Source organism: Ursus maritimus, unplaced genomic scaffold, assembly GCF_017311325.1.
Source record: "Ursus maritimus isolate PB19 unplaced genomic scaffold, ASM1731132v1 scaffold_29, whole genome shotgun sequence".
Lineage (NCBI taxonomy): Eukaryota > Metazoa > Chordata > Mammalia > Carnivora > Ursidae > Ursus > Ursus maritimus.
In genome coordinates, this window is record NW_024425452.1 from 5,699,698 (window position 1) to 5,722,023 (window position 22,326).

At 37.5% G+C, this 22,326-nt stretch overlaps 1 protein-coding gene across 2 annotated transcripts in view; it reads right to left on the reverse strand.

The window, feature by feature from the left end:
- The window catches only part of LOC103664036 (24-hydroxycholesterol 7-alpha-hydroxylase), a 90,991-nt gene that overhangs the window by 18,367 nt on the left and 50,298 nt on the right, over positions 1 to 22,326 (reverse strand). For both annotated transcript variants that reach the window (XM_008691836.2, XM_008691839.2), the window contains 3 exons: positions 10,658 to 10,791; positions 2,027 to 2,122; positions 1,079 to 1,167 (listed from right to left, as the gene is read on the reverse strand). In XM_008691836.2, coding sequence (XP_008690058.1) covers positions 1,079 to 1,167; positions 2,027 to 2,122; positions 10,658 to 10,791 — 319 coding nt within the window. The remainder of the gene's footprint in view (positions 1 to 1,078; positions 1,168 to 2,026; positions 2,123 to 10,657; positions 10,792 to 22,326) is intronic.

Consider the following 22,326-nt stretch of genomic DNA (forward strand, 5'->3'; position numbering starts at 1 on the left):
ACTTAATTTACTAAATTCTGCAAAACCTTCTGTGTTCACTAATGAGACGGGTTCTCATACTGCCTCAGTGGCCTGAACTCCAAGGGGTGACAGCTGCAAGGCCACAAGACAATGTGTTCATGATGAACTTTGATCGTCAGCTACTTGAAAGGCAATTTTCTCTGACTCACTAAGTATTTGGTACATGAGAAAATAAATTGGCTCTTAGTATACAAATTTAGAATGGGTGCAATTTTCTGAGGATTATACTAAAGATCTGTGGGATTAAATTCCTAGTGCAAAGATCCATCTTGCTAGAATACTGTCCAAATGAAGTCATTCCCTTCCTGAAAAATGCTGCTTTGTCTGTCTTTAGAAACAATGTTTCATGGGTTGTCTACTTAAAATAAATAACAGAAAAGTTAAGGACTTTCAAAAGCAGAAACAATAGAAAAACTAGACTATGGAGGTTTTATTTACTGTTACATTTATTCAACATTCAGATTTAACCTATAGATTTGGGTTATATGGGTTATATATATGGGTTATATGTATAATATGATATATATTCTGCCACATCTCAGACTAAATAGTTTTCAAAGGAAAACTTAACATCTTGTCCACCAAATTTGCTCTTGCTCCTGATTTCTCTATTTCCACCATCTCTTCCAGCCACCTACATTCAAGCCATAATCCTCCACAAATCCTTCCCCTTGATCGATACCATTTCTAATTATTTTCCAAATCTGGTAGATCTTACCACTTCATGTCTCTCACACGGAATATAAGCATGATTATATAACCTAAGTCATGCCCCACTCTAATCCATTCTATAAAAAAACCTTTTCATAACCCTGCTTTCATCACACAGCAGCAATTATAATATTTTGTTCTCATGAGGTCTCCCATCAGAAGCCACTGTAGACGTTCCCACAAAGACATCGCACAGTACAACTAGCCAACCAAACAAAACGTGGTCCCCTGGATCTCCCTGCAGTTTGATAATAAAGACAAGGGGAGTTAAGCCAAAGTTTCCCCCCTCGGAGCCATCATCTTTCTTAGACTTTCTGGATAAATGTGGTGCAGCTGTCTCACTGACCTTCCAGGACACTGGTACTTCCCGCTTCCAAATGCCACGAACCAGTCCAAGAAAGCATGCTTCTCTAAATTTGCCTTTTTCCAACGTTCCTGTGGGAAGAAAGCATTTTTTTTTTTTCCAAATCAGCCTTATATAAATAAGCTTAACTTTATTTCTCTAGGCTAAAAATGACTTTGTACAGCTAATCCTTGCATATAAAGTTGCAGGGCTGTTGGTAATTTTTTCCAACCTGTTATTAATATCAGACACAATTGTGTTTTTGGAATGTGAACCAATAAATAAAAAGGTTTAAAAAGAATTCTGTTAAGTGGTAAATGTAAATGGTAACGTAAATCAAGCACAGAATTGACCTCAGAAAAGGAAGACTATTTATAATAAGATCTCGGGCTCCATCACAGAATTGCCCTTGGTAATAAATTCGGTATAAGTTACTGGCAGCCCTGCTTAGTGGAGGGAACTTGGGATGTGGAATGAATACATCTGGATGCCATTTTTTAAAATTTTTACCTAAAGGCAGAGAGTGGACTAAATGAACTCTTAAGATTCTGCTCAGCCCCGTAACTCCCCAATTTCAAGAAACAGAAGCAGTTTTAATTTGCCTTATTTTTCTTTTGTTATACTCCTTGGAAACCAATAACAGGAGCAACTGCCTGACAAGTATAAAATAAGTCTTCTACTAGAACCAGACGTATTGACTTTAACGTACTTTGCTGGTTTCAGATCATTTACTTTAAAGTTGGTGAATCTTATTCCAGAAACGTTACAAACTCATTTGTGTTATACCGTCCATATTACAAGCCTAATTTTTCCTTTGTAGTCAACTTGATTGTTAGTTACCAGAGAATAGGGCTGCTTAATGACATAGCGATAGTTACTCTACGAATTCATACTCCTGGCATAAAAAAAATTAAAATCGAAGGACAATGTATATTGAAAGAGATAACTTACAGGTTTGAACAATTCAGGTTCAGGAAAATATTTTGGATTTCTATGCAGCCAAAACGGAGACAACATCAACAAGTCACCGGAAGGAACAGTGTAATTCTATGGTAGAAGAATCAGTTTCAAGTCATTTTTTAAAATCTGCGTTCAGGAGAGTTTGGGTCATTAAAAAATAATGCTCCAACAATATTGTATACATTTTATACATTTTATAATCAATGGCCAAGAATCTCATTCTTTCCTGGAAGGATCATTTCTATTTTCCAACTTAGGCAATGGCTACGTTCTAATTCTGATGATTCGCTACATGTGCCCATAAATTTGGTTACACAGGGATAAATATTAGGTAAATGAGATAAATGAGAACATTTTAGAAACCAGTATATGTCTGCTGTGATACAGCTTTTGATGGTCGATATTGGGGTGTGCAGCAAGTGGCTTTTGATGATGGGAGTCACAGTGGACCCCCAGGTTGTGGTTGTGGAACAGAAAAATCTGAGACAGGACACTGGCCATAGTGCACCGAGGACGGGGGCAGTGGGTGTTCTGTCTCTGGGGACACTCATGATAGTGTCAGGGAAGAGGCAGTAGATCCTCTCTCTCTCTCTCTCTCTCTCTCTCTCTCTCTCTCTCTCCCTTTTTCTTACTCCTGAAGCAACTGTTAGGGCAGAAAGAATATGAAGACAACTGGTTAGGAAGACATAGGACAGAGCAAGTGTTGTGTGTTTCTCTGGTTGATTTTGTGTTTGGGATCCCTGTGGCTGTGCACTGAGGCTAAGCAGTGTGTTTCCTCAAGCAGGACAGTCTGTGTTGTCCTTCCCCGTTTATGTTATCGTAGGTTTTCATGATATGGAAATTATTCTAAGAACTAAAAACCACATCATAAAATCACCCTTATATCATCATGTTCAGGAACCACAGGACAAAGAACTCTCACGGTGTGTAACCACTAGATGGCTGTCAAATTTACTGAGGAAGAGACATTTTATTAATAATTCCCGGAGCCAATCATTGGAAGCCACTTATCTATCTAACACTGTAGAATTTTGAAATGTCCTCAAGATACTTGCAAATACTTACCTTACGCATTTAGAATATGAGCACCTTACAATTAAAAATACGTCTTTCTATAGTAGCAGGAAGTGGCATATGGGGAGGGGTCTTTTTTTTTTTTTTTTTTTTAATTAGAGGTGGGGAAGGGGCAGAGGGAGAGAGAAAATCTTAAGCAGGCTCCATGCCCAGTGTGGAGTCTGACACAGGGCTCCAGCTTATGACCCTGAGATCATGACCTGAGCCAAAAATCAAGAGTCAGACATTTAACCGACTGAGCCACCCAGCACCCTGGGGTCATCATTTTTTAACCAAAGAGAAGCCCTATTGGCTCCAGTGGGGGCTGAATATTGCTTGAGATTTGCAATTGCAGTCCCAGGAACACTGGAAAGAACTCTCAAACTGGGAAGAGAGAGGTTTTGCTGGTTCCCTCTTACCATTTTTGAAGTAGGAAAAGACTTGTGAGATCCCAGGCCTGTCTGTTTCTTCTACCCCTGCTGGAACTGAGGTTAGAGAACTCATGGCTGACTCTGAGATCGGCTGCTGAGGGCCCTGATGTGTGTTTGGAGATGGGTTTGGGGACAGCCCTGGGACAGGGCTCCAGGCAGGTCAACAGCTGCCTTTCCCCTCCATACCGAATAGACCCCTTCAGTGGCTGTTGACCCATAATTCTAACTTGGAGACTGCTGGCTGCCACAGCCTACAATACCGGCTAGTGAAAGACTTCAGATGGAATCTCAGCAACGGAATTAACATTAGCAACACGGAGGAGACCAGAAAGAAGTTCCTGGCACAGCAGCAAATGCCAGGCTGATGAATGGTATAAAGGGTGTAAGATAGAGCCACACAACAGGCTCCACGCTCAGCATGGAGTCGGCTTGAGATCCTCTCTCTCCCTCTCCTTCTGGTCCTCCCCCAGCTCATGTATGCTCTTTCTCAAAATGAAGAAAATCTTTAAAAAAATTTAAAGAGTATACACTTTTGCATGATAAAAAAATGCTATCAAAATTCTAGAAAATTCGGAAAAATAGAAAAAGCTAGAAAACAACCAGAGGGCTAACATCAAAAAACAGTCATCAACTGGCTAGACTTCCCTCCAGTACTTTTATCTAAGTTTAGTGTTTGTTAAACATGGTTTAATCATGCTGAATAGTTAATTTTTGAATCTTACTTTGTTCACCTGATATTATAGCGTAAGTATTTTTTCCTTTATATTGTAGACACATTGTGAAGTTTTATCTCCAATGTTTGCTCAATCTTTTACTGGGTAGATTAAACCATAAATAACTTAATCATTCCCTAGCGTTTTTTTCTATAAAAAATAATGCCATCAAAAGCATCTTCTTCCACAAAGCATTTTTCATATAAAATCTTTTAAGACAGATGTTCAGAAGACATAGGGCTTGGATATTTTTCAAGGCTGTTTATATGTTTTGCTCAACTGTTCCCTCAAATCTTGTGCCTAAATATATTTCTACCTATAATATATGAAAGTCAATTTCATTGCCCTCTTCTCTGCTAATCTGACATTCTTAATAGGTTATTTTTGGTTGCTATACACATTTCTATGTATTTGTTGAGCAATTTTCCACGTTATTTTCTCCCATGAACTCTTGTGTTCATGTCCTGTCCTCATTAATCCACGTGATATCCACGCTTTAGTTATTGATCTGCAAGTTCTTTAAATATTAAAACTATTTACCCCTGTGTTGTACTTATATTAACATCTGTTCATAATTTTTGGTTTATTTTTAACTTGGATTATATTTTTAAAAAAAGACATGTTAAATTTTAATGTGATACATTCAAATCTGTTCATCTTTGGGCTTCATTGATGAATCCTAAGCTCTGACAGCCCTTTTCTCTCTAACATAATGATTCTCAAAGGTGGTCTAGAAACTTCCGGGAGTTCTCAAGACCTTTTCAGAGGCTCTGAGACATCAAAAATCATTCCTGGGTAAAAGACTCATTCAAAGTATAGGACAAACCAAGGGATTTTCATGTAACTGTGTACAAAAAATTCACGATATTTCAGATTGCAACAAACTTTTAAGAAACTCCCACTGTTGGGGGAGCCTGGGTGGCTCAGTTGGTTAAGCATCTGCTTTGGGCTCAGGTCATGATCTCAGGGTCCTGAGATCAAGCTCCACTTTGGGGTTCCTGCTCAGTGGGGAGTCTGCTTCCCCCTCTCTCTCTATGTCTCTCTCCCTGCTCATGTTCACTCTCTCTCTCAAATAAATAAAATCTTTAAAAAAAGAGAGAGAGAGAGAGAAACTCCCACCGTTGAGTTTCAGTGAGGTATGAGAGAACGGCCATATCTGAAAAGACTATGTAGTATCTATTCTTTCCCCAGTGACATGTCTGTGTGAGGCTGAATTTTCTTCATTTCCATGAACGGAAATAATATATCACAACAGACTGATTCCAGACATATTTATGGGAATCCAGATGTCCTCTATTAGCAAGGCATTAGGCAGATTTGCAAAAACTTAAAATGATGCTATTCTCCTACATTTTTTTTTTATGTTTTGGAAAATACAGTTATGTTTCATAAAATCATGCTATTATTTTAGCATGTAATAGGTTTCTTGTTATTTTTATTTACCCAATAAATATTATGACAATTTCTCAGCTTTAGTTTCTAATGAAGTTCGTCTGGGTAGATATAATCACATAGATAAAACTCTTTGGGGTTCTCGATAATTCTAAGCGTACAAAGCAATGCTGAGAACAAAAAGTTTGAGAACTGCTACTCTGAAAGTTAAAAAACACCCAATTTTTAACCAGTCATCCCAAACCACACTTGCCCCTTCATTGACTTATAATGATTCATTTATGCTATATTACATTCTTATGTACAAAAGTGTTCGTTTCTGTGTTATCTATCCAGTCTATTATACTGATACTGAACACCGAGTCTGACACCAGTATATACCATTTGATTTGATTTTATTTCACACCATTTTAATTGTGGCTTTATAACATGTTTTAATGCCTTGAGAAGATAATTAATAGTGTTTAATTATCTGTATTTTCCAACACTTCCTTGTTTACTCTTTTCCGGCCATTCTTGCACATTAATTATGTACCAAAGGCATAAAACCTTGAAAAGAGAATACTGGTAGAAGTTTAAAAGTTTTGGAAAGATCGTATAATAAAGAAAAAGAAATAGAATAAGTCAAAGAAAGTAGATAGTATTTGTCCACTTTAATTTGTTCCAAAAATATAGAAAGGAGTAAGTACAGAATCAAAAATAAACAATGAGACCATGTTCAGACAACATCAGGAAAGAGCAGTAGGAGAGCACCTGCAGCGTTCACAGCAAGAGATGTTGACCAGTTGTCCAACAGGGGGACAAACATGAGCCTCTGCGACTCCTTGACACAGATGACCCCATTTGAAATGTTTTTATAATCCAAATTCCTGGGACCCATTCATGTATTCAACAAAGACATTCCACCTGTTCTAGAAAATTTATGAAGGTTAAAAGGGCCACATTGTATGAATTTATACTAAGGAAATAATTACTAATGTTTACCAGAATTTGGCTACACAGATACCCATCTTTGCACTGTTTATAAACAACTGGAAGCCGTATGCATTTAGGAATAGGGAACTGATTTAAAAGTTGATCCTATGTCCACATATTCGATTATTATGCTACAATTTATAGTGGTATAGATGTCTTTTATTGAGACAGAAAACTGTGAACTACTATTCATACAAAAGCAGATAATGAGAAAAGTAGCACAGTACAGTCCCAACTAAATTTTAAAATATGCATAGACTACAGGAAAAAAATCTGAAATTATGAGGATACCAAAATGTTCTTAGTGGTTATCACACTTGTAAAATTTCAAGCAATCTTTATTTTCTTCTTCTAGCATTTTTTAGTGGTTTCCTTCTTAAAAATAATTACCATGATTTATCTATGTAATAATAAGAAAAAGCTGTGCAACTTGTCATTTTCAAAGTTAAAGCCTCAACTCTGCAGGGAGAAGTTCGCAGTGATTAGTGTACCCCTGCTCAGAGGAAAGGTTGTATTTATTTTATTTATAAAAGAAATAGTAAGTACAGAAGACACTGCTGCACCTTTTACAAATATTAAAAAGATATTGTGAAAAATAAGGAAGGGAAGTTCTGGAACATTTTTGGAAGATGGCATCCTGAGCACATGTCTCTGGGTTGCCTGATCACTAAGAGAGCCACCACTAGGGCTTGGAGTGAGCCTAGATCCACCTGGATGAGGAAGTAGAGGTAAGAGACTATGATCTTTTTATAACTTCTCTAATCATTTCAGACATATATTACTTCTAATTAAAATTTTTTATTGGGAATCCATAATGTTGGAATTATAAAACAGTTTGGTTGTGTAAGAGGATTATATGCAGTGAATCATGAATGTGCTTATTGCCTTGGACCAATAATCCACTACTAAAACATATTTCAAGAATAATCATTAAAAAAATTTACTATGCACAAAGATGCAAATAATTACCACATTAAAATAACCACAAAGGAAAACAATCTAAATTCTCAAGAGTTAGGACATAATTAAATATTTAAGCTATCAATTCAGTGGCCTATTATAAGGCCATTGAAATAAATATTAAAACTCCGGAAGCATGAGAAGTATAATAATGTTTAAAAATGTTTAAATCAGGGGTGCCTGGGTGGCACAGCGGTTAAGCGTCTGCCTTCGGCTCAGGGCGTGATCCCGGTGTTCTGGGATCGAGCCCCACATCAGGCTCCTCCGCCATGAGCCTGCTTCTTCTTCTCCCACTCCCCCTGCTTGTGTTCCCTCTCTCGCTGGCTGTCTCTATCTCTGTCAAATAAATAAATAAAATCTTTAAAAAAATAAAAATAAAAATAAATAAAAATGTTTAAATCAAAGATTTATACTATGATGAAACATAGGTTTCTGTATTGATGTCATACAAGGAGCGTGTTAGATAAAGGGTCATCCGGGTTGTACATGCAGGAGTGTAATACGTGTGTGCATGTGTTTGAGTTTGGGTGTTTCTTTTGGTAAAGTTCTTGAATAAGTAAAAGTACTTTTGAAAAAATATGAGATGTTAATGGCCACAACAAATTTATAATCTGAGATCAGAAAGAGGAAATGAGAGAAAAAGAAAAGAGTTAAGGAAGAAGAAGAGGGAAAACATACTGCTGATTTTTCTCTTTATGGTCTTTCACACACACACACACACACACACACACACACACACACACAAATAAAGAAAGCAAAAGAAGGACAGAAGAAAGGAAAGAAAGAGAGAGAGAAAGGAGAGAGGGTGGAAGAGAGGGGAAAGAAATAAAGACTATTAGTGTTCATGAGAAAGGGTGCAAGAAAAGCAAAAAATATTTTTTAAGAGATTGTCATGATATAGAAACCAGATAAAACAGTACTGAAGAAAGACAGAAAGAAAAGAAAAGAAAAGAAAAGAAAAGAAAAGAAAAGAAAAAACTACAGATCACTATCTCTCATGAACTGAGATGCAAAAAATCCTTAAGAAAATACTAGTAAAACAAATTTAACAATGTATAAAAGGAATTATATAACATGATCAAATGAGATTTATTCCAGGGATGAAATGCTGGTTCAACATTCAAAAATCAATAAATGTAATCCATCACAACATGTTAAAAAGAAAAAGCATGATTATATCTACTGATGCAAAAAAAACCCCAAAATCCAAAAAACACTGGACAAAATCCAACACCCATTCATAATTAAAATTCTCAACAAATTAGGAATAGAGACATATTTCCTCAACTTGATAAGAATTATCTACCAAAAACCTATAGCTAAAATCTAGCTTAATAGTGAAAGACTCTTCTCTTAAGATCAGGAACAAAGCAAGGATATCTGTTGTCACTACTATTATTCAACATAGTGCTGGACATTAGAGCCAGTGTAATAAGGCAAGAAAAAGAAATAAAAGAAGTAAAATATTATCTACATAGAAACTCCCAAGGAATCTATAACAACACTTGTAGGACCAAATAAGTACATTGAGTTTTGCAAAGTTGCAGATACAAGGTGTACACATAAAATCAATTGCATTTCTACAAACAAGTAATGTACAATTGAGAACCAAAATTTTAAAAATACCATTTACAAAAGCTCCAAAATAACTGAAATATTTAGGTATAAATGTAACAAAGCATGTATAGGATCTGTATACTTAAAACAACAATCAAGATACCTACCAGCAGATAAATAACTTCTGTAATTCACCTAATTATCTGTTAGCCAGAATATAAATACAGTCTAATAAAAGTGCAACAAGAATTACAGTATTATTCGGAGTAATAAACATATTCCTCTACTAAATTACACCAAGTTGTTGGACCATATCTCCTCAAAGCATATCCTTTTATAATCATTTTTTTAAAAGATTTATTTATTTATGAGAGATAGAATGTGTGTGAGCAGAGGTAAGGGGTGGGGAGGGACAGGGGGAGAGGGAGAGAAAGAATCTCTAGCACACTCCCCTCTGAGTAGGAGCCTGACATGGGGCTTGATCCCAAGACTCTGAGATCTTGACTAGAGCTGAAATCAAGAGTCGGACACTTAACTGACTGAGCCACCCAGGTGCCCCTTTTTATACTCATATTTTAAAGTACTTAACAGATTATTTAAAAACAAAAAGTGTTAAAATCCCACTAAAACTAAATGCTATCATTTATGTAAGATCTGTTAAACAAACTATGTCTCCTTTTGATGTAGCAAGTTGCAATTTTTATAAAATTTGGATTTTTTTGTCTCTTGTGTTCTACTACTAAAAATATTTCTTGGTTTGAATCCAAGCATTCTCAAACTGTGTGTAAAAAAGCTAATAAGAGTTGAGGGCTGACTAAACGTGATCTAACTGGATAATGCAGGCCCTACATCAAGCCATTCTGAAAAAAATATTTTGTTCTCCCTGTTGAATTGGAATTCAGCCACATACATCTTTCATGGGGCACTTGAGAATTTGCTCCTGCTTTGTTCATAGAAAGGACTTCTCTCCCTCGCTCAGCTGCTGATTGCTAAGGTCAATTGCTATTATCCACAGCATTCCTGCTGTTTCCATAGCTGTTATCTGTGGCCTGAAACTACCTTCCAGTTAGCCAAAGGAACTTTCCTCATACCCTCAAGTCCTCAACCTGGGGTTGCTCAGAATTACTTACTAGTTGGTTCAGCAGACTAATCCACCTGCTTGATTTCTATAGGATTATACTAATTCTGATATGATGTCACATAGCCAGAATGATTAGTAAAGGGTTATATTTTAGCTAAAATAGTCACCAACAGATAAATAACCATATTAATAAGATGCTGCTGCACAACTCTTATTAGTAACCTGTTCCAGCATCACTAGTGTTTCCTGGAACTTAAGGAATTATCTAATAATATATGAGCAAAATACGTACTTTTTCCCCTTTGAAGGTTGATTATTTTTTTCCTCTTTTTTTTTATTGATTTTGTAAATTTAAATTCAATTAATTAACATATATTATTGGTTTCAGAGGTAGAGTTCAGTGATTCATTAGTCTTATATAATACCCAGTGCTCATTTTTAAAACCCAACCAAAGCTCACCAAAATTTTAACTGGCTTCAGCACTTTTCTAGTAATGACACCAGGGGCTCTTAAACGAATGGCTTCCAAAATACACCACTTGATTAGTGGGAGTTTCTTCAAGTCATCCTCAGATACTTTCATCTTATCTTTACCTGTAAAGAGAATTTCAAAAATGTTTTTAAAAGGTGGACTTAGAGAAGCCAGAAAGTGATTTCGTGGAAGCTCATGAGCACAGGTTAGAAGCTGCCTCTGGCAACAAGTGTTCGCATTGCTATTACTTTTTGCATACCAAGTTTAGTAACTGAGGGCCTCTTTTTATCATTCTCTTTTTACCAAGATCAAATGTATGGCCCAAAAAATCAAACCATTGTTGATTATTTCAAGGTGATGGACTGGGATTCAACTTTGGTCTTCACGTTCCTATGGCTATCAAATGATTAAGATAGGGTCCATCAGAAAGGGGTTCAATTTTCACTCCTTTCATTCTTTCTTGTCCAAATTCTTCTTCCACTTAAGGAAACAGCGATAAAAGATTGGCATCAAAAGCATAAAGTAAAAGATCTGAGAAGCCATCTGCCTTACTGCTTCTACCTCTTCCCTGGTGATTCATTTTTGTTCTTGTTTTTGGTTTTTTAAACATACATTTCAGAAGGCCCGAAAAGAACATGAAGGAAGGGACAATGGGGCACATGTATTACATCTGGAATGACGAGCTCTCCCTCTAAACATAGGTGCAGCAAACATTCCGAATGTAATATGCATACCTCAGCTTATGTTTAGATTGAAGACACCTGAAAAAGGATTGGGGTCAATCTTTCTATGACCCAAAATATGATTAGGTCCTTTCAGTCCAATTAGACATTTCAGTTAATGGTATTTCAGATGAAATGTTTGCATTTTGAAAATTATTTAAAACAACTCAGCTTTCAATTTGATTTTGACAGTATTTGCTTAATAAAAGTCAACAACATTGTCAGTTTAGTTAAGTCAACTTTCACATTTGCTTCCCCACTGTATTAGGAATGAATGGGTAAGAATGGAATGTAAGATCTCCAGCCATGTCTCTCTTAGATTCTGGATAAGACTAGTTCTAAAGCAAGCCCAGTCTGCAGGAGAGGTCTAGGTGGGTGCTGCCTGGGAGATCTTATCTGTCAGTACCTACGGAACTCCAGTAGTCAGAAGCAAATGTCTTTGGTTGGTGGAATCTGGGAACCAGGCTTTTTGAGCTGTAGTTCTATTAGTACCCATAGGGGCACCTATACATTCCATTCAACTTGACAGATTCTTGAGCACTGAATAAGGGCCAGGAGTTGAGTTAGGCTCTACTAGGGTTACAACAATTAAGGTACTCTTGCAATATAGTTAGTCTACTAGGAGGTAAGAGACAAGCACACGATTAACTGGTACGCCATGCAAGAAAGAAAACTGTTCTGTGATATGTAAAATATTCTAATATTTTGTTCTCATATAAAAGCAGAGAGGTTTGTGTCCCACTAAAGGAAAAGCAAATAATTCTGTGAGTGCCTTCCTCTAAAACTACAACTATAATTAGCTCTTTGCAGAGAGTAGACCTTAATACATAAATATTGAATTAACAACTTCAACATGGGGAGATGAAGGAATGAATATTCCAGACAAAGGAAAGTGGAAGAGTAAAAGGAAGACTGCAGAAAGCATGGGTATGTTCAGAAAATGGCAGTGGGTGTAGTGGGCCTAGAAGGTGGGGTAAATGTGATGTAACAGTGAGAGATCCACTGAGGTCATTATAGGCCATCTACAGTGCCATTCTGGAAAATGTGGAGCCTGGGGAATTTGGGGACTTCCTGTCTTGGGTGAAGAGAGGATGAAAACTTCAGCAATGAAATAGCAATACACAGCATTGTTCTTTTTTTCTCCCAAAGATTTATTTGTTTATTTGAGAGAGAGAAAGACAGAGACAGAGAGAGAGAGAGGCATGGAAGGGCAGAGGGAAAGGGAGAGGGAGTCCCAAGCAGGCTCTGCACTGAGCGCAGAGCCCTACACAAGGCTCGATCTCACAACCCTGAGATCACGACCTGAGCCGAAACGAAGAGTTGGACACTCACCAGACTGCGCCACCCAGGCACCCCCACAGCACAGTTCTTTATTAAGAGCTTCTGCTCATTTGCTCCGGCCTAAGTGACCTAATATTAAAAACGGACAAGTGACCTTATAGACTACTTGTTAACCTTCACAGACAGTGTCTCACAAAACTTTTGCTTTTGCTTTTTCATAACAAGGATTGGAAAACAATAGATATGCTTTCTGCATCTTCACAGCCTAAATATCACAGTTTTTCCAAGTTGTGTTCTATGAAAGAACATTAGGAATGTTTAAAGCAGAAAAAAGGTTTTATGACCAACCAAATAACAGCAAATGTTAACATTCTATTGGTGATTCACTGAACACATTAGCATATTACAGGTTTTGCGAAATCCCCCGGTAGAGGCAGCTATTTATGCCAACGTTCCCAAAATTTTTAAAACTCCTATTATCTATACAAGCATCATCAATAACTATTTAATGAGGGCACCAGAGATCGTTAGCCATATAATGTAATGGCTATGGATCCTAAGACAATCCTTCAAAAAAAAAAAAAAAAAAAAGCCACAGAAACCAAAAAACAAAACAAACCCTGGTTTTCATTTGTCTGAGCATTACCAGCACATACCATAAGCCTGGGCGTGCCTGTGGCCAAATCTTCTAACATGTAGTTATTTTGAGCCAAGGGAATTATTACCATCAGAAAACTATCTTGATATGCCACAGAAAGCTAATGGCACCAAAATTTTACTTCTTCATACTCTTCTCCAAGTATCCTTGTACTTTCTGAGCTAATTCAGAAAAAATAATTTAGGAAACCCGTAGTCAGAATTAGAAATTCTTTATTTGAAAAAATGACTGAGATTGTGGCATATGCCAGAGTTATCACTACTAAATCAAGTGAACAAATATTTATTTGGCATTTAGTGGAGAGCAAAGTGCTAACTGAGCATGGCAGGGGATACAAGAAATTTAAGTTTGAAGACAATAAATTCTCAAACTAAAGAAAAGGAAGGGTAAATGTTTTCCCCAGACAGTGTTAAAATGAGGAATTCTGAGGCTCTAATTTATGAGTTTATAAATGACACGCAAACTTGGAGCCCTAACGTGTGGAAAGTGTTCAATACAAGGTGCTATCTATTACTGTTGCCATTATTATTAGTGTGAAGTTAGTAACGACTCTCTGGAAGCCACATCTTCCTGATTAACTGTTGCTCCATAGCTGATAAAGTGATTCTTTTCTCTGAAACCTCAGTTGGGAGAAAAGCTACGGTCTGAGAGCTTATCCAATACTAATTGGATACCAGGTCTGAGAAAGTCTTCAATCATTCACCCAGCAGGATTTACGGAGAACCTCTGAGCAGTGTCCAAGTGCTGAGGATGAAGATGAATGGAAGAGCCCTGGCTCTTAGGAAGTTCATAGTCTGATAGAGAAGGCAAAGAACTAAAAGTAGTTAACATGGGGTAAGTGTCACTGCACTGAAACACGCAATGTGCTATGGGGCACAGTGGTGACAGTGACCAGACTGGGGTTGATGGGGAGGGGTGGTTGGGAAGGAGATGTCAGAGAGGCTTCTCAGAAGAAGTAAAACCAGAACAAAGGTTTGGATACACCAAAGTAAAGGACATGTTCACAGAAGAGGAATTCAGCTGACTAGAATAGAGTCCAGTGCAGGAAGTCACTAGATCAAGTGACTTCAGTGCTCCATTGAAGTCCCAGGCTGGCTCCTTTATCCAACTTCTGAGTGTGACCCAGGAGTGGCTAGGTTTCATTTCTGGGTCTTCTTCTCTTCTCTAGATAGATTCTTTCTCTTGGGGATTCAAAACAAATGCTTTTCTATAAAATACCATCAATGGGCTGGTCATAACAAGAATTTTATCTTTTGCCTTTGATCACATTCCTGAGCTCCACCTTATTTTTATCTAACTGGCTTCTTGATAGCACTGCTTGCATGTCTAAAAGACATCTTGAAGCACGCTTTGGGCAACACAGAACTCTTCATTTTCCCCACTGAAATAAAGTCTTTCCTCCCTTGGTCTTGCCATCACTGAAAGTGGTAGCAAAATTTATCCAGTTGCTCAAGCTCAACACCTGGGAGTCATCCATGATTCCTCCCTTTCCCTTTTACTTCCATTTAATTAATCACCACAACCTGTTGTTGCTATCCACAAAACAGATCCTGCTGCCATTCACATCACTCCATCTCCATCTTGCCATCTGTTTTTGCAAATAAAGTTTTATTGGAATACAACAACACTCATTTGTTTATATATTGTCTAGGGCTGTTTTCACATTATAATGGCAGAGTTGAGTAGTGGTGACAGAGACCTTATGTTCCATAGAGCCTAAAACAATTACTATATGGCACTGTATAGAAATTCCTGACTAACAGGCATCAAGGGAACAAGCTGCTGGTTTTTTCCTCATTGTATTTCCCATTGCTCAGAAGTCCAGATTTAATTCCAGCATTTGAATTTTACAAGTACTATAAATTCTGTGTGATTTCTATTACACATCTTTATATAACTAAGTCAAGTGGACAATGGCTAGCCTAGAATCTGAATAATCCTGTAATATGTGGCTATTTTGCATGGAAAATATAAACTGTCTCTTAGGAAAAGAAACGTCTTTGTTTAAAATATACTGGGGCACCTGGGTGGCTCAGTCGGTTAAGCGTCTGCCTTCAGCTCAGGTCATGATCCCAGGATCCTGGGATTGAGCCCCAGGTCAGGCTCCCTGCTCAGTGGGGAGCCTGCTTCTCCCTATCCCTCTCCCTTGCTTGTGCTCTCTTTTTCTTTGTCAAAAAAATAAATTAAATTAAAAAAAAACCTGTACTATAATGGCCTCCAAATCACATTCATAAGAGGGCACATGGCCACAATAATGTTATGGAAACCAATTTTCTGATACTTCCATATTTACTCTTTTCTTAAATTGTTCTGTGTAAGAAAAAACTGTGGTTCAGTTCTCTTTCCCCACCTCCCTAACATAATCAACTTTTCCTCACTTTATAAAAGTTTGCCTCTCAGTCATCCTGATATTCACACTGGCGCATTTTCCCTGCAGTATAAAAATCTCTTGAGTACCAAACCAAAGGACAAGTGGAGAACACATTGTACCTAAAGGAGAAGCCCTTGAAAGCAAAGTAAAGCAGACACAGAAAAGAAATATTGAAAGCAGACAGGTCTTACTTCATCTATTTGTCCACCAGCACACAAACCACATAGCTGTTTCCATGTTTGTCCACATGTCTATCTTAGAATTCAAAAGTGAGATGAGCATCAGACTGACACATATTAACATATTTATTTGAATTGAATTGACACAAAGAAAACATATTTTTCCATTTAGAAAACAAGTTGGATTGGTTGATTAATTTGATAATAAGAACTGGCTTTGGGAATTAGGTTATAAGGCAACCATTTTCCATAACTGAGCAAACTAAATCTATTAATTTTTGATATTTAAATATTTTAAATAGACTAAAAAGCATGTAGACAACATACCAGGAATGGTATCCTTAGAAATTATTGAGAAGCAGCAGAATAAATTTTACACATCAAATTAAAAATGTATGAGGGAATCCCAAATTCTTTTTGAGTGTATTTGAGGTTCTTTGAAAGGAAGAAAGGAAAAAAGGAGGGAAGATAGGAAGGAAGGGAAGGAGGGAGGGAAGAAGAAAGAAAAGAAGAAAGAAAAGGAAGAAAGGAAGAAAGAAGGAAAGAAAACCACTGACTAATGGCATGCATTAAAAGATGAAGCCCTATGGTATGAAGCCTGAATGTCCTTGGTGAGACGAAGGGAGAGTCGGTGACTCTGCACAGAAAGTGAGAAGGAACTGGAATTGCTGGAGTCTTCAAGGTAAGTAAGACAAGGCTGGAGATCTGAGAGAAGAGAAGTGACCCAGATACATGGCAGGTAACTGGTTACCTAATAGGAGGCCAAGGAAAATTCTTTAGGGCAATGGCAGATAAGACTTTTAAGAACAGAATATTCAACTTGATGTCAAATACTCAATTTTAAGTCATTTCTGGCTGCAACGTATTTTTCCTTGTTCCATATTTTTAATATTTTGGAAAGTTTGCTAAGACATAGCCTTAAGTTAACACTTAGGGAAATAAAGATCTGTGTGATGTTCAGTGAGGCAATGCAATACCAAAATGGGGCAAAACACGCAGAAGGGAAAAGAGAGCAGGAAATGAGAAATCAGCAAAGGCAAGACCCAGGAGTCAAGAGAAAGCTACAAGATATACAAGCCTCCACCACTTGCTGCCTCACCCACTCCTCCCTCAAAGGATTCTTAGAATGCTGGAAAGGGTTTCAGACCAATTTCACTTTTATCTTGAAAACCAAGATGGCCCCAGTCAGCTAGGGCCCTTGAAAAATGGATGTTACAAATAAATTGGCAGAGACCTACAATTCAGATTTTAAATATATTTTTTGAAAAAAATTATTTTCTCCTTAAAAATCTATTTAGAGAATCTACATTGGACAAACAATCCTTCTGTTTTTTTCCCCTTTTTTTTCTATTTTACTGCAGCTACAGGATACAGAAAATAAGTATTTTTTCTACTTGGTTGAGGATAGATGACTACAAAGGGCCAGGATTTATATTTACAATCACATCTCTGTGAGTCCAAAGTGACCTATAAGACAGGCATAATTCTGGCCTAAAGAACTTGGACTCTAAGAATAGTGAAGTTTCTGAGCTCCTTTAAAAACAAAAAATAATAAATAAATAAATACTTTAAGTATCCTTATTAAACTAATGAATTATAAAATGCAAAAATGTTTTGTATTATATAACAGAAACAAAAGTTTGTTTTAAGTTCAAAATAATATTTAAAGTCTAATATGATATATAAGTTGTTGAAAGAACTTTCTAGGTCCAAGATGGAGCTGCTTCTGCTCAGCGGGCTACATCAGAAACTCAGATAACTTTCACATCCCTGTAAATGCTCCACTTGGCCAGAAACACACATTGCTTCAGTTGACCAATCCCCAAATGAGCCAAGCCACATCTGGGCTCTATATTTATTATTTTCTTGTTTCTTTTCACCCCAAACAAGGTTGACTGCATGGCCCCAGCCAATATTTTCTATCTGTCTCTTCCTTGTTCTTTATTCTTTATTCTATAAAACCTTCCTGCCTCCCACCCCATTTTGCAAAAAGGAGACTGTCCATTTCATGCAGTGTTAAATAAGGTGGTTTTTCACACCTAAATTGTCTTCTTTAATAATTTTTAAAACATAATGTATGAGAGATACAGAGTACTCTTGGAATATAGATGTTCTGATAAAGTATTTTTAGTTTTTCAAATCCCAGTGTGATGTTGGACAAAGTAGTATTCTGGGACTAGACAAAGGAAAAGAAAAGAAAATATGCTAAGTTTTCAATAACAGCTTTAGGTTAAAGACTTTTCTTATGATAACTCTTAGGAGGGGCTCTGTACCCATACTGTGCATGTTTCAATGCACATCTGTGGTTTGTTCTCCCAGTATTTTGACTCTAAAAATAGACGGCTCCACTGGAAGATTGCCAAGGTAATCACCAAAAGAGCTAGAGCCTAATGGAGACTAGGACCAGTACAGAAGAGAACGAGGGAAGAAGCTATGGGTGATTTGGGGTAAAATTCGGAAACCATCTGTTTAAGTCTTGGCATAAATGCAATAAAGGTCAAACCACGTCTTAGGATATTTGAAACCAAACAAAAGAAAAGATGACTTTGCATTCAGAAACAGGAAAACATTTCTAAAATGTAGATGGTTTGGGGATTCCACAGGCATGATGGCAAGCATGTTCTAACACAGTGAATCATACCTGTTAATCATGCGTTATGTATTGAAATTCTATTGCGTCAGCCGTTAATCCACTCAATATACATTTGCTTCCTATCTGTTATGTGCCAGCCCAAGCATAGGTGCTGTAAGAGACGGGAAAGAGAGTAATGCTGATTTACTGACCATCTAATGTCACGAATACCTTGGACCACTTCATTTATTCCTCGTAACTACCTGCCAGCTATCAAACCTCAGAGATAACGTGCCCCAGGAGACAAGTTGAACATGTCAGAGCTGCCTTCAAAACTCTGTACCCACTGACCATGACCCATCACTTCCCCTAAGAGGGGAAAGAGAAGAAAGGAATGAGAAAAACACAGTCCCTGCCCTAAAGGAGTTTGGACACAAGGACACAAAATAATAACTGTGTATAAATGACTATAATATTAGCTTCACAAGAGAGGCTGCAAGTGGCAGGGGTGTTCATCCCCTCTTGCCTAAGGCTGGGCTTTCAGCTAAGCCTGGAAGGATGAGTAGGGCTCACCCAGGCCGAAAGAAAAGCAACTTAAATTCCAGAATTAATCATAAAACTATGATTTCTTGGACTTAAAAAAAGGAACATGACTCAAATAGAATCACTAAAGTCAATTGTTCTTTGTAGCTCCTCTGGTTCCTTAATACTCCAAGCTCCTTCTCCTTACACACACACACACACACACACACACACACACACACACACACACACTTGCATCCATCCAAAACCAGTAAGTGAATAAGTATATCAAATATAAAAATTCTGTATATATAGTCCAAGAACAACATTACATAAAGATCTAACTAATAATTTTGGCGAAATGATCCATGTTTTGTTAGAAAAGGAGAACAGTAGGCATTTGCCAAGTCATTCAGACCTTTCGAGACATAATTCTGAGGAGCCTGAATCAGAAGGTGGGGTTGCAAAATAGGGGTTGAATACCGAGGAGGCCCCGCTCCTCCACGGTGAAAAACAGGTGTATTTACCACCCAGGGACACATGGCAAAATGGCAAGAAGCAGATCATCAACTCCCACTGAAATGTAAAGAGGGGGTTCCTGCACATTCCACCACCTCTTTCTTTACTTTTGAAAGCATGGATTCTCAGTTCTGTTTGCTTTTCTATGCTGGGAGATCCTGCACAAACGTTGCCTTTTCATATTCATGGAGCAGCTTGCTTAGAATATTCGAAGCTCAGGGGTGTGCAAAAGGTCACGGTACACATGAAGGACAAGGCAACTGGGATAGAAATACATGAGGCAAAGGCTGAAAAATAAAGAAACTGATGTCATAACCTTGAGCAATGATTCCCCCCCAAAATGTGATCAAGACATTTGCTTCCCAAATTTTATAATAATTTGTTTAAAAAGAAAAATCAAATAACAAAAGCTAGTGTTTACTTTAGACTTATTTAGGGAAATTATATAAGAGCTTTGAAAAGAATATAGCATTTCTAAAACTTCTACTCAAAAATAATAAAGCACTGACATGAATTGCTGACAGAAAATAAGGGCAGGAAACTAGCTTTCTGGCATGTTTTCTCAACCAGGGACCTCAAGATAAGCTCCTGAAAAACAAAATCAGTTTTTAGAGAACGGAGACAAAGCTAAAGAGAACTAATAAATAATTTACAGTATTCCAGAGGGGTAAAGAAGTCTCTTACCTCCATTCCTTCACTTCAGGCATTTAAAAAATTTCAGTAGGATAAACAATGTTCAAAAATTCAATTTTTAACCTCTAATTTATTCCAGAAATATTTTCTCGTTTTACAAAATTGCTGCTGTCTTCCCAGGAGAAACCTATATTCGCTGGGAAAAGTTAGCACATCTCGAATAGAGAAAGTAAGAGTGGATAAAATGCCCTGAAATAGATAAAACTATTTATAACAGGTTTTATATATCAGATGACCCTATAAAAGTAACAGGTAGTAAGAATGTGCTAGTTACAGATTTCTGGAAATTTTTAGTGAGATGAAGATTTATTTGTTGGCCTGTCTCCCACTGGCGAAAGCAATCGTTTTCTACAATTATCCTCTTAAATTTAAAAAGAAGTATTGCGACCTCTGATGATTGGAGAGGAAAATTAATTTTTAATTTTGGATAAAGATTCCACTGGCCTTTCCTGTTTCCATATATGTACCTCCCTCTACTCCTGAGGACTGAGAGACAGTGAGAGAAAGGCCTAGAACAGGCGTAGACCAGAACTGAGAAACAAAGGGTGACGAGGATGGAAAGAAGAAATGATGAAAAGAATTAGCGAGTAAACAAGGTTACAGAGCAAAATTGTTTAAGCAGGATGCAAATTACGAGGTACTTAATTATTCTGCACAGCAAGACCCAGGTTCTCCCTAGTGTGGTGAATTGTGTTTGGGGCTAGACCTTTCCAGGTAGTATAAGCCCCACAAGACCAAGCCCCACTGATATCAGCAGGACACAGAGCACACCACAACCAAATGTCTTTAAACAGAAAAAAATCAAGTTTAAATGAATTGCTAGAGCAGATGGGAAAGGAATAAAATATATTCAAAAGAGTGTGTTGAGAAAGGGAAAATTTGTTTTACTTTTAAGAAGAGAGAGAGTGATGGAGAAAGGTCACTAGGTAGTGGGGCCTGAGGAATAAAACAGGGGTTGACTTGTGTCAGAGATCTGAGACGCTTAAGGATCCATCCCCCCATGGATGACAGCCTTCCAATCTCTAGTCCTTCCTCCTCCCCTTTTCCTCTCCTATCTTCTTGCTTCTTTCTCCTCCCTCTGGGAGAATGCTCACATCCTTGTCCATGTAGTAGGGGCTGACTCTGGATTTATGGCATCTGAGGATATAGAATGGGAGTTTATTGGGGCACCTAAATCAATTAGGTAGTAGATATGATTTTCCACACACACACACACACACACACAGGAAAAAGAAAAGAAAAAGATAATGAGTCAATTAAAGAAAGAGGAGAAGAGATCCCTCAAGGTCAGTTATATCCCATTGCCTCATTCAGGTATCTCTCAGAAACCTCTGGAATATGAACAAAGGAATGGAAGAAGGAGGTCCACTCAAGGAAGCTCCAGAGTTGAGAAAACATATGCAAAAGAGAAGATATTTCTATCCTACTTGAAAATACAAGTCTTGCACTCCCATATCAACCAAACTGTAAGCTTATTGTGCTGAGATCCTGCAAATATTTGATTTAAAAATCAGTATTCTATGTTATCTCTCCAATATTTCTTTGAGAAAAAAAAAGATGTAGTCTTTGGGTCTTTCTTCCTTACAAAATATTAACTTCGTGCTATGCATACACATTATCGCACATGTGCCTTATTGCATGTTCTGTGAGACAAAACTCTGTAAGATATTAAATTTATAGAAAATTCAGGAGTGAGATGAGAGCAGATGAAAGATTATGAAGGACCCGGTAGCCTACAAAGTTAAGCGCTTTTAGTTCACTGCAGTTTCCTATGAATTCTTTATAGGTATAGTCTCTCCAATGACTACAGGTTTCTAGAATATGAATTCATTGCAAATGTTGATAATTCTTTTTTTAAGAGAGAGCGAGAGTACACACGTGTGCACGCTTGTGTGAGGTGGGGAGCAGCGGAGGGAGAGGGAGAGAGAGAATCCCAAACAGGCTCCATGCCCAGCACGGAGCCCGATGGGGGCTTTACCCCCACAAAGGTGAGATCATGACCTCAGCTGAAAAATCAAGAGTCAGATGCTCAAGCGAGCGAGCCGCCCACGCGCCCTGCAAATGTCGATAGTTTAAACTTCTGCCTCAAGAATGTGAAACCAAATTTTGAAAATGATTTTTTTCCTATAATTTTGTTTAG